Source organism: Amblyraja radiata, chromosome 27 (genome assembly GCF_010909765.2).
Source record: "Amblyraja radiata isolate CabotCenter1 chromosome 27, sAmbRad1.1.pri, whole genome shotgun sequence".
NCBI lineage: Eukaryota > Metazoa > Chordata > Chondrichthyes > Rajiformes > Rajidae > Amblyraja > Amblyraja radiata.
In genome coordinates, this window is record NC_045982.1 from 3301078 (window position 1) to 3314705 (window position 13628).

A 13628-nucleotide genomic window follows, 5' to 3' on the forward strand; every position below is an offset into this window, starting at 1 on the left:
GTGGGGGACCATTCTCTCCTGCTGAGAGAATGGAGCGGCTGGGGTTGTACACTCTGGAGTTTAGAAGGATGAGAGGGAATCTCATTGAAACATATAAGATTGTTAAGGGCTTGGACACGCTAGAGGCAGGAAACATGTTCCCGATGTTGGGGGAGTCCAGAACCAGGGGCCACAGTTTAAGAATAAGGAGTAAGCCATTTAGAACGGAGATGAGGAAACACTTTTTCTCACAGAGAATGGTGAGTCTGTGGAATTCTCTGCCTCAGAGGGTGGTGGAGGCAGGTTCTGTGGATGCTTTCAAGAGAGAGCTAGATAGGGCTCTTAAAAATAGCGGAGTCAGGGGATATGGGGAGAAGGCAGGAACTGATTGGGGATGATCAGCTACGATCAGATTGAATGGCGGTGCTGGCTCGAAGGGCCGAATGGCCTACTCCTGCACCTGTTGTCTATTGTCTTTAACCGTGTAGGAAGGAACTGCAGATGCTGTTTTATACCAAGAATAGACACCAAAAAACTGGAGGACCTCAGCGGGACAGGCAGCTTCTCTGGAGAGAAGGAATGGGTGATGTTTCGGGTCGAGACCCTTCTTCAGACTGGAGAAGGGTCTCGGACCGAAACGTCACCCATTCCTTCCTTCCAAGATGCTGCCTGTCCCGCTGAGTTACTCCAGTTTTTTGTGTCTATCTTCATTCTCTTTAACTGCTGGAGTGGAATCAGATTTTGACCAAATAACCACAGTACAATTAGCTTTAAGGTAAGCACAGAAAGAATGGATCGACTGGGCTTATATTCACTGGAATTTGGAAGGGTGAGAGGGGATCTGATAGAAACATGTAAAATTCTTAAGGGATTGGACAAGCTAGATGCAGGAAAAATGTTCCCCATGTTGGGGGAGTCCAGAGCCAGGGGTCACAGTTTGAGAATAAGGGGTCGGACATTTGGGACTGAGATGAGGAAAAAAAATATCAGCTAGAGAGTTGCGAATCAGTGGAATTCTCTGCCACAGAAGGCAGTGGAGGCCAATTCACTGGATGTTTTCCAGAGAGAGCTAGATTTGGCTCTTAGGGCTAACGGAATCAAGGGATATGGGGAGAAAGCAGGAACGGGGTACTGATTTTGGATGATCAGCGATGATCATATTGAATGGCGGTGCAGGCTCGACGGGCCGATTGGCCGACTCCTCCACCTATTTTCTATCTTTCTATGTTTTCTACAAAATCTTTTCTTTAACAGTCACGCCGGGGGGAAAGTGGCACTTTTCGATAAACAATGATTCAGAGCTTGCAGAAGAAACAACTGCCAGTTGTTGCTTTTAACAAAAACAACAAAAATAATTATGGGTTTTAAGGAGCTGAAAGATTCTGAGTAGAAACGGCACAGAAGATCAAATTGATTCAGACGCTCAGTCTGAAGGGTCTCGACCCGAAACGTCACCCATTCCTTCTCTCCAGAGATGCTGCCTGTCCCGCTGAGTTACTCCAGCGTTTTGTGTCTATCTTTGATGTAAACCAGCACCTGCAGTTCCTTCCAACAGATCAAATTGCTGTTTTTTAGTTTATGTTAGGTTAGTTTAGAGCGGCAGCATGGAAACAGGCCCTTCGGCCCATCGAGTCCACGCCAGCCATCGATCACCTGGCCACACTTTCACCGAGGACAGTCAACCTACAAACCCGCACGTCTTCGGGACATGGGTGGAACCATCATGTGGTCACAGGGAGAACGTGCAAACTCCACACTCACAGACAATACTGTTCCATAGATAGACACAGAATGCTGGAGTAACTCAACGGGACAGGCAGAATCTCTGGGAGAGAAGGAATGGGTAACGTTTCGGGTCGAGACCCTTCTTCAGACTCGACCTGAAACTTCACCCATTCCTTTTCTCCAGATCCGCTGAGTTACTCCAGCATTCTGGATCTACCTTTGGTGTAAACCAGCATCTGCAGTTCCTTCCCACACAGTACTGCACTACATTCTATGTTCTATAAGTAGTCAATGTAAGAATGTAATTGTTCAATTTTGGTACATATGTCAATTAAACACCGTTGGCTAGATTAGACTAATTGTAATTCACTTATTAGCCAAGTATGTAAAACCATACAAGGAATTTGATTTACCATACAGTCATGCCACAAAAACAACAAGACACACAAGTACATAAAAGTTAACATAAACATCCACCACAGTGGATTCCCCACATTCCCCACTGTGATGGAAGGCAATATTGTCTTAGCGTCTTCCTGCTTTATTCTCCCGCGGTCGAGGCAGTCGGACCATTCGCAGTCGGGGTGATCGAAGCTCCCGTGTCGGGACGATCGAAGCCTCCGCAGTTGGGACAGGGCGAAGCTCCTGTGGTAGGAGCTCCCGAAGTTGATCCCTAACCAGGGGACCGCGAGCTCCACGATGGTAAGTCCGCAGGCTCCCGTGGTTGGGGCACCCTAAGTCGATCCCTGACTGTGTTGGGTTGACCTCATCCATGGCCAGGTCCCATCAGTTGGGTCTTCATTGTCCCAGGCAGCAGAGATGTCGCATCCCCCACTACCATTCCCACACAGTGAAACAGCAGAGTAACTTCACCCCACATACAATTAACACTGTTCAATCACCTTGGCATAATCACAAGCATTTGTGTATTAATTAGGCATGGGAAAAAAAAAGTTGCTAATTGGTTTCATGAAGTCAACATCACAATCAGTTGATTAAAACGTTAAAAAAAATCATCACTGACAGCTTACAGCCCTTCAACTCTGCTTCTATTAATTAATAAAAATGAACTGCAGACGCTGTTTATACCAAAGATATGGTATCAACTTGCCCATGACAACCAAGTGGGAGCCAATTCACTGGATGTTTTCAAGAGAGAGTTAGAAATGCACCTATGTTCTACGTTTCTGATTCTACGTGAATGCTTGGTATGTTTGGTTTGAGCGCTAGGTTTGTGATGTTGGGGAGAATCAGTATCGGCCCAGTGACCTTCGACAGACCCAGGCCTGTGCGGCTGAACAAACATTGATATTGTTATTTCTGGTGAACCGGCCAACATCTATTTGTTTCTTTCTGTGCCAGGACTGAAATTGAATCATTTATTTATTTGAATAAGGGTGGTGAAGGGGGCGCAGCGGTAGAGTTGCTGCCTTACAGCGCTTGCAGCGCCGGAGTCCCGGGTTCGATCCTGACTACGGGCGCTGTCTGTACGGAGTTTGTACGTACTTGCTTTGGTTTTCTCCGAGATCTTCTGTCTCCTCCCACACTCCAAAGACGTGCAGGTTTGTAGGTTAATTGGCTTGGTGTAAATGTGCAAATTGTCCCTAGGTATAGGATAGTATTAATGTGCGGGGATCACTGGTCGGCACGGACTCGATGGGCCGAAGGGCCTGTTTCCGCGCTGTATCTCTAAACAACACTAAACTAAACTAAACTAAACGTGTAAATCTAACAAGGTTTTGGTTTGCTGGTTCACTGATGTTATCCAGAGCATTTACTGTCTATCCAGAATTATCCGATGCAGACTAGAGGGCAGATGTTTAAAGGGCCTGTCTCACTTACGCCTCTTTTTCGGCGACTGCCGGCACCCGTCATAGGTCACCAATGACACCAAAGCCAGGAACATATGGAAAAGATTGGGTGAACGTACAGAGTCTCTTGCCCAGAGTAGGGCAATCGAGAACCAGAGGACATAGGGTTAAGGTGAGGGGAGGGAGATTTAATAGGAACCCGAGGGTTACATTTTTATTTTCACTCAAAGGGTGTTGGGTGTATGGAATGAGGGTGTGTGCGTGCGTGCGTGCGTGTGTGCGTTCGTGCGTGCGTGCGTGCGTGCGTGCGTGCGTGCGTGTGTGCGTGCGTGCGTGCGTGCATGCGCGCGTGTGTGTGTGTGTGTGTGCGTGCGTGTGTGTGTGTGTGTGTGCGTGTGTGTGTGTGTGCGTGTGTGTGCGTGTGTGTGCGCGCGCGCGCTAGTGTACGGGGTGATCACTGGTCGGCGTGGATTCGGTGGGCCAATGGGCTTGTTTCCTCCCTATATCTCACCAAACATCCGATCTTGCAAGAATTCTCGCTGCATTCTGAAAACAAGAATGGAAATGACACATGTTCCCGAGTATTAACCTGTGTGTAGAAATTCAAAGGGAAGAGATGGAGTTTTTTTTATCAAGCTGCTGGAAGATCAAACAGTTCCTTTGTGCCCAAAAAGCAATAGAAACAAAATGAAATTCCTAATGAACAGGTTATCTCTTTTGCATTCCTAGACGTGTACATAAAAATGCATTACTGTTAGCAAATTACCATCCAGAATCCATTTTTTCGCCTCCATTCTTTCTATCGGGGCTGAATCAATATACATGCAAATACTGTACATATTGCATTAGGCTTCAATGTTGCAAAAAAAATTCATTGTGCGTGGAACCTGGTCTCGACTGAACTTTCTTTCTTGATGTAACTTTCACCATTCACGGGAGACACACACCATTTAGACTTACTTAATGAACTTTACCAAGCTGGATGGCATATGTTATGCCAAATGGACTGTTGAGTCTCTACTTAGAAACCTGGGACTAATTCATGGTGAAGTCAGGCTTGATGGTTAGTTTTTTTTATGTCAGGTGAATCTAACTGTTCGTGATCTCAGAGCCAATTATGTTAACTGTGAAGGTGGACAAAAATGCTGGAGAAACTCAGCGGGTGAGGCAGCATCTATGGAGCGAAGGAATAGGTGACGTTTCGGGTCGAGACACTTCTTCAAACTGTGAATATGTCTTCATAGGTTTAATGTAAAGGGGAGGGGGGTTAAGAATTAATAGGGACCTTTCAGAAACATAGAAACATAGAAAAATAGGTGCAAGAGTAGGCCATTCGTCCCTTCGAGCCAGCACCATGGCTGATCATCTAAAATCAGTGCCCCGTTCCTGCTTTTTCCCCATATCCCTTGATTCAGTTAGCCCCAAGAGCTAAATCTAACTCTTTCTTGAAAACATCCAGTGAATTGGCCTCCACTGCCTTCTGTAAATTGATAATTTAATAGGTTACTGATTTTGGATGATCAGCCATGATCATGTTGATTGGCTCGAAGGGCCGAATGGCCTACTCCTGCACCTATTTTCTACGTTTCTATCCTGAGGGGCAACTTTTTCACACAGGGTGGTGGGTCTATGGAACGAGCAGCCAGAGGAGGTATTGTCGGAAGGAACTGCAGATGCTGGTTTAGACCAAAGATAGACACAAAATGCTGGAGTAACTCAGCGGGACAGGCAGCATCTTTGGATCCTTCCCTCCAGAGATGCTGCCTGTCCCGCTGAGTTACTCCAGCATTTTGCATCAGAGGAGGTACTCGAGGCAGGTACTGTGACAACATTTAAAAGACACTTGGACAGGTGCAAGAATAGGAAAGGTTGAGAGGGATGTTGGGCAAATGGGACTAGTATTGATGAGTCGACATGGATGAGTGGGCTGAAGAGCCTGTTTACATGCTGTACAACTCCATGTGGATAGAGTCTATGTGGAGAGGATGTTTCCACTGGTGCGAGAGTCCAGGACCAGAGGTCAAAGCCTCAGAATTTATGGATGTTTTTTTAGGAAGGAGATGTGAAGGAATTTCTTTAGCCAGAGGGTGGTGAATCTGTGGAATTCATTGCCGCAGACAGCTGTGGAGGTCAAGTTAGTGGATATTTTTAAGGCAGAGATAGATGGATTCTTGACCAGTACGCATGTCAGGGGTTATGGGGAGAAGGCAGGAGAATGGGGTAAAGGGGGAGAGATAGATCAGCCATGATTGAATGGCGGAGTAGACTCAATGGGCCGAATGGCCTAATACTGCTCCTATCACTCATTAACTTATTTAGGACTGAGTAAAGGAGAATTCTTTTCACACAGAGGCTGGCCTATTTCTGGAGTTCTCTCCCTGGATAGCTGGAGGTTCAATCCTTGACCTCAGCCCATCAGCAGTGCCACAGTGCCACCCCTGGAGCATTAGTTGAGGTACAATAACAGAATTTAATTGACATTTGGTCAGGTACATGGCTAGGAAAGGTTGAGAAGCATTTGGGCCAAATTGCGGGCAGGTGGGACCAGTGTAGATGGGGCATCCTGGTCGGCGTGGGCAAGTTGGGCAGAAGGGTCTGTTTCCACCCTGTGTGACTCTAAGAACCGATCAGTTCGCAAGGAAATAACCTACAAACTTCGTGACGTGGGAGGACACAGGAGCATGGGGAGGAAGCTCACGTGGTCTCAGGGAGAACGTGCAAACTCCACACAGACAGCACCCGAGGTCAGGATCGAACCCATGTCTCTGGCGCTGTGAGGCAGCTGTTGAACTACAACGCTGAGAATTATATTCTTCACTCTGTATCTTTCCCTGTTGTATTTAGGAACAGCATTATCGGATTTAATTGGCCCACATGCAAATCAAAGTTTCTCACTGTTCCTCGGTACACTTTAGACTTTAGATTTAGAGATCCAGCGTGGATGGTGTTCATTGTTTATATCACACCACTGCTGATTGAAGAACAAAATATCATGACATTTTAGTTTTTAGTTTTAGAGATACAGTGTGGCAACAGGCCCTTCGACCCTCGGAGTTCGTGCCGACCAGCGATCACACCAGCACTGTCCTACACACACTTGGGCCGATTTACAATTTACAGAAGCCAATGAACATACAAACCTGCATGTCGTTGGAGTGTGGGAAGGAACCGGAGCGCCCGGAGAAAACCCACGGGGAGAACGTGAAAACTCCGTACAGGCAGCACCCGTAGTCAGGATTGAACCCGTGTCCCTGGCGCTGTAAGGCATCAACTCTACCTCTGGCGACTGTTGGTCGGCGCGGACTCGATGGGCCGAAGGGCCCGTTCCCTCACTGTATCCCTGAACTAAACTAAACTTTACTACATCTGAGGCCTTCTGCCTCAGAGGGCGGTGGAGGCGGGTTCTCTGGATGCTTTCAAGAGAGAGCTAGATAGGGCTCCCACCTCCCCCCACCCCCCATCAGTCTGAAGAAGGGTTTCGTCCCGAAACGTTGCCTATTTCCTTCACTCCATAGATGCTGCTGCACCCGCTGAGTTTCTCCAGCATTTTTGTGTACCTTTAAAAATAGTGGAGTCAGGGGATATGGGGAGAAGGCAGGAACGGGGTACTGATTGGGGATGATCAGCCATGATCACATTGAATGGCGGTGCTGGCTCGAAGGGCCGAATGACCTATTGTCTATTGTCAAATGCTGGTTCCTGTTCTTATAATTTGTTTGAAACATTACATGCCTGCAAAACATATTTTTCCCGGAACTACACAACTAAAAATGTACCTATTGTCAGACTTTCACAAGAACTCTGATGAGCTGACACGTTCAATATGACAAAGTGTTTAAGAAGGAACTGCAGATGCTGGAAAATCGAAGGTAGACAAAAATGCTGGAGAAACTCAGCGGGTGCAGCAGCATCTATGGAGCGAAGGAAATAGGCAACGTTTCGGGCCGAAGCCCTTAAGGAAATAGGCAACGTTTCGGGCTGAAACCCTTAAGGAAATAGGCAACGTTTCGGGCCGAAACCCAAAGGGTTTCGGCCCGAAACGTTGCCTATTTCCCTCGCTCCATAGATGCTGCTGCACCCGCTGAGTTTCTCCAGCATTTTTGTCTATGTTCAATATGACAGATCTTTGATGGGGAAAGTGTGGGACGTGGAACGCAAGATCCTCTCCTTGCATTTTTGTAAACATTTAGAAAATCATGTTTAGTTGAATATAAGTGTGGCAGAATACCACAAATCTATCCACAATGTTATGCCAGACATATCACTCATAACAGGCTTAGAAACCATTTCTCTGTGGCACCATAATGGCCCACAATTTCTTTAAAATTTGCATTTATATGTTGGTAAAATATATAAATGTTTGGAAGATTTGTTGTCAAATTGTTGTAGTTCTTGTTTCTAACGCTCACACTCGCGCTCGCGCTCACACTCGCTCTCACACTTTCGCGCTCACACTTTCGCGCTCACACTCAAGCTCACACTAACGCTCACACTCGCGCTCACACCCGCGCCCACACTCGCTCTCACACTCTCGCCCTCACACTCGCGCTCACACTAGTGCTCACAGTCACGCTCACACTCACGCTCACACTCTCTCACCCAAACACAATCCCTTTTCCCCCCCATTACATTGGGATTTTGACTGATCCACATATTTCTTAGACAAGATTTGCAATTATCAGGGTTATATTAAAAATAATTGTCGGCAGGAAAATGTATATTAATTTGCAGATTCAACTATCTTTGTGCCTGAAAGGCCTCAACTGTGTGTAAACTAATTCAACGCACTTGCTGCTGTGAGATGCCCAAAGGAACAAACCAATAGAATTATTTTGCATGCCAACAAAATACATTTATAAACATTAATTGTAAATGTAGTGACTTGGGCAGTTCATTCAGCAAAGCCTTACTTTCTTACTTAAAATCACAGTGCCACAATTGTCAAATTGCAAATTGTTTTGGTAAATGTAAAATTATTATTTTAATAAAAGCTTTAGGTTTTTATTTCATGCTCTGAATGCTGCAATGAAAAGAAATCTTGCTACAGGGTTTTAATCAGATCCCAGTTATAGCATCTCTCGTTTTCACTCCTCATCCCAGACTCTCAGTCTGAAGAAGGGTCTCGACCCGAAACATCACCCATTCCCTCTATCCAGAGATGCTGCCTGGCCCTCTGAGTTAATCCAGCTTTTTGTGTCTATCCCAATTATGCAACGATACAGGAACCTGTTTTGCAGTCCAGAACTAACAGTCATAGAGTCAGACAGCATGGGAACAGGCCCTTCGGCCCAACTTGCCCGTGGTGAGCAAGATGCCTCATCTACACTAGTCCCACCTGCCCGCATCTGCCTGTAAATCTTTCCTATCCATGTACCTCTCCAAATAACTATTAAATATTATTATAGTACCTACCTCTATTAACTGGTACAATTGGGGCAACATGGTGGTACAGCGGTAGAATTGTTGCCTTACAGCAGCAGAGAGCCAGGTTCGATCCTGACTCCAGCTTCTTGAGCCTATCTTCTGACTATGGGTGCTGTCTGTACGGAGTTTGCACGTTCTCCCCGGGACCGCGTGGGTTTTCTCCGGGTGCACTGGTTTCCCCCCCACACTCCAAAGACGCGCGGGTCTGTACGTTAATTGGCTTCTGTAAATTGTCCCTGGTGTGTGTACCTGCCGTTAGCGTTACGAGCCGCTACGGGACATCCACGAGCTCCGACGTACCCACTACGTACATACCACCAGTTTGATTTTTTTTTAAACTCGGGAGAGCTCTTGGGTGAACTCACATCGTGGGACAGGGGCTTTAGTGTGCGGGGATCTGCTAGCCTGCTCGGACTCGATGGGCCGAAGGGCCTGTTTCCGTGTGGTAGCTCTAAACTAATCCAAACTAAACTAAACAAAAAAGTGCACCCAATTGTGCGACTCATTTGAAATTGGTTTATAAAGTTGAAATCTACCCCTTCCACGACAAACACTAAATGTTCCCAATCAGTTTTTAAGTTAAAAACAAACAATCATTGAATGGTAAACTAGATATCCTGATATTGCTGTAGAGCTGTTTAAATGTTAATGTCCCATGTCCTAATCATCTGGGAAACTGTCCTTTCATCACCAAATTACCTCATGCACATTTGAAAGTCGATGTCAAGCACAGCAGCTTCAAGAAATAATTTAATATTTTACCGGCTCTTCATTTTCCATATTACAAAAAAAGAGCAGCATTTTTAATTTAAGTGGCGTGGAAGAATGAGATTTAAGTGACAATTGGCCAAGACAGGATTTTTATCACTGATTTTCACTTGTCACGGAACCGATGCTTCAATAACGTTTCTATGAAAGAAGATTAAATTCCCCACGAGTAACTGGACAAAAAGCAGCTGAGCTAAACCAGCCCAGAATGTAATAACTCAGCAAGCTAAACCAGCTCGCAGTTCTAAAGGTTATACAGTTGTGATATAATTGGCATTGAGAAGCCAGCAGAATTGATATCGCCAAGATTGGAGGTGCAGTGGGAGATATCGACATGTGTGACCTGCAGGCTCAGGAGCAGCTTCTTCCCAACAACCATCAGGCTGTGGCTCGGTGGCTCAGCAGTAGAGTTGCTGCCTCACAGCGCCAGAGACCCGGGTTCGATCCCGACTACGGGCGCTGTCTGTACGGAGTTCGTACGTTCTCCCCGTGACCTGCGTGGGTTTTCTCCGGGTGCTCTGGTTTCCTACCACACTCCAAAGACGTGGAAGTTTGTAGGTTAATTGGCTTCGGTAAAATTGTATAATTTCCCTAGTGTGTGTAGGATAGTGTTAGCGTGGGTGGATCGCTGGTCGGCACGGACTCGGTGGGTCGAAGGACTAAATGCTGGAGTAACTCAGCAGGACAGGCAGCATCTCTGGAGAGAAGGAGTGGTTAACAGCTAGTTCCATACATCCACCACCCTTGTGTGAAAAGGTTACCCTTCAGGTTCCTATTAAATCTTTCCCCACTCACCTTAAACCTATGTGCTCTGGTTCTCGATTCCCCTACTCTGGGCAAGAGACTCTGTGCGTCTACCCGATCTATTCCTCCCATGATTTTGTACACCTCTATAAGAACATCCCTCATCCTCCTGCGTTCCAAGGAATAGAGTCCCAGCCTGCTCAACCTCTCCCTGTAGCTCAGGCTCTCGTGTCCTGGCAACATCCTCGCAAATCTTCTCCGCACACTTCCCATTCTGTTTTCAAAAAGATGTACCCTGACCACTTTAAGATTTATGACTGTGACTTTGTGACCATTCCTTAAAAGCTTTCTCGGTAATGAAATTGCTAATTTCCTAATCAGTTTCAAAATGTCCCAAACCTGCCCCTTGTCATGGCACTTAGATATAAATTGTTGAGGGAAAATAGACCGAATTGAATTAACAAAGGGGATTTTTGTTATGCCATTTTTCTGTAAAAGCTGAATAACAGCATTAGAGACTGGAGCTAATCAATTCATTTCTAAACCAATTAACCTTTCACAAGGAAGAAAATGGAAGGGACACAAAGACTTGAGTCAGGAGGTCATTCTGGGACAGAGACGTGTCTGAAACAAGCTTCCATTAACTGTGATGCCTGCCATACAAGGAGTTACAATATCAGTCGTAGCTTCATTAACATTCCATGCTTGGCTGCAACAGCACACGTATACGACCCAGCTCTTTAGCTAATGAAAGGTTGCGTTCAAAGATATGGCCTAGAGCACAGGATGGAGTTGTGACGGTCCACCTAGTCTGAGCGGCATTCCCCCCCCCCCCCCCCCCACACAATCCCTCACCAAGGAGAGAGAGAGCTGGAGCTGGGAGTAAAGTTGTTTCACAAGACCAGCACAGTGGGGCAGCGGGTGGAGCTGCTGCCTCCGGTTCCCTCCCACGCCCCAAACACGTGCAGGTTTGTAGGTTTCACTGTCCCCTCTGTGAATCGGACACGCTAGAGGCAGGAAACATGTTCCCGATGTAGGGGGAGTCCAGAACCAGGGGCCACACACACAGTTTAAGAATAAGGAGTAAGCCATTTAGAACAGAGACGAGGAAACACTTTTTGTCACAGAGAGTTGTGAGTCTGTGGAATTCTCTGCCTCAGAGGGCGGTGGAGGCAGGTTCTCTGGATGCTTTCGAGAGAGAGCGAGATAGGGCTCTTAAAAATAGCGGAGTCAGGGGATATGGGGAGAAGGCAGGAACGGGGTACTGATTGGGGATGATCAGCCATGATCACATTGAATGGCGGTGCTGGCTCGAAGGGCCAAATGGCCTACTCCTGCACCTATTGTGTATTGTCTATTGTCTAATTGCCCTGAGTGTGTATGGAGTGGAGGAGGAAGTGGGGTAAGGTAGAACATGTGTGAACGGGTGATCAATGGGCGGTGTGGATTGCCGGGCTGAAGGACATATTTAAACATTGCATCTCTGGACCTAGACCAAACCAAGCGACGGTGACATTTCACCAAACACATCTGGTAATGAGCGGAGAGAGGACGGGGTTCCTCATGGATGGGTGTTTGTAGCAATTGTTCAAATGCTCAATCAAAATCATTTGTGAGCAGAACCATTTGCTGACCGCACCGGAAAACCATGTGAAGTAATAACCCACCGACCTTCCAAGCTATTCGGTTCCCTTTAGCGTTGTGTTCCATGGCGACGGGAAAATCGCCCCTTTTGTAAAACTTCCTGAAGGCGGTCGGTTTGATGGGCCGCTGTTTAAACGCACCAGTGGCCGGTTGTCCAATAATCTGTGGGAGAACGCAGGGAAAGAGATTAGTTCAGTTCAGTTTCGTTCGGTTTCATTCACTTTATAGAAACATAGAAAATAGGTGCAGGAGTAGAGGCCATTCGGCCCTTCGAGCCTGCACCACCATTCCATATGATCATGGCTGATCATCCAACTCAGTATCCCATACCTGCCTTCTCTCCATACCCCCTGATCCCTTTAGCCACAAGGGCCACATCTAACTCCCTCTTAAATATAGCCAATGAACTGGCCTAAACTACCTTCTGTGGCAGAGAATTCCACAGATTCACCACTCTCTGTGTGAAAAATAAATGTTTCAACTCGGTCGTAAAAGACTTCCCTCTTATCCTTAAACTGGGAACCCTTGTTCTGGACTTCCCCAACATCGGGAACAATCTTCCTGCATCTAGCCTGTCCAACCCCTTAAGAATTCTGTAAGTTTCTATAAGATCCCCCCCTCAATCTTCTAAATTCTAGCGAGTACAAGCCGAGTCTATCCAGTCTTACTTCATATGAAAGTCCAGACATCCCAGGAATCAGTCTGGTGAACCTTCTCTGCACTCCCTCTAGGGCAATAATGTCCTTCCTCAGATTAGGAGACCAAAACTGTACGCAATACTCCAGGTGTGGTCTCACCAAGGCCCTGTACAACTGCAGTAGAACCTATCTGCTCCTATAAAATCCTTTTGCTATGAATGCTAACATACCATTCGCTTTCTTCACTGCCTCTGTATCTTCACCTGTACTGAGCTACAGTGAAAAACAGGGGAGCGCCCGGAGAAAACCCACGCAGGTCACGGGGAGAACATACAAACTCCGCACAGACAGCACCCGTAGTCGGGATCGAACTGGATCGCTGGCACTGTGCAAGGCACCAACTCTACCGCTGCACCAGAGTTTAATTTAGTTTAGTTTAGTCTAGTTTAGTTACATGTGTACCGAGGTACAGTGAAAAGCTTAGGTAGACAAAAATGCTGGAGAAACTCAGCGGGTGAGGCAGCATCTATGGAGCGAAGGAAATAGGCAACGTTTCAGGTCGAAACCCTTACTCAGACTTCGACCCGAAACGTTGCCTATTTCCTTCGCTCCATAGATGCTGCTGCACCCGCTGAGTTTCTCCAGCATTTTTGTCCACCTTCGATTTTCCAGCATCTGCAGTTCCTTCTTAAACGTACAGCGAAAATATTTTTTTGTTGCATGCTAACCAGTCAGCAGAAAGGCTATACATAATTACAATCGAGTCATCCACAGTGAACAGATACAAGATCACAGGAATAACATTTAGTGCAAGATGAATCTAGTAAAGTCCGATTGAATATAGTCCAAGGGTGCCCATTCTCCTGCCTTCTCCCCATAACCTCTGACATCGTAC

General features: G+C 46.5%; 1 protein-coding gene across 2 annotated transcripts in view; it reads right to left on the reverse strand.

Annotated features, from left to right (window-relative positions):
- Window positions 1-13628, reverse strand: part of LOC116988305 (parkin coregulated gene protein homolog) — a 142894-nt gene that overhangs the window by 98611 nt on the left and 30655 nt on the right. For both annotated transcript variants that reach the window (XM_033044897.1, XM_033044898.1), the window contains exon 2: window positions 12123-12257. In XM_033044897.1, the coding sequence (XP_032900788.1) occupies window positions 12123-12257 (135 nt within the window). The remainder of the gene's footprint in view (window positions 1-12122; window positions 12258-13628) is intronic.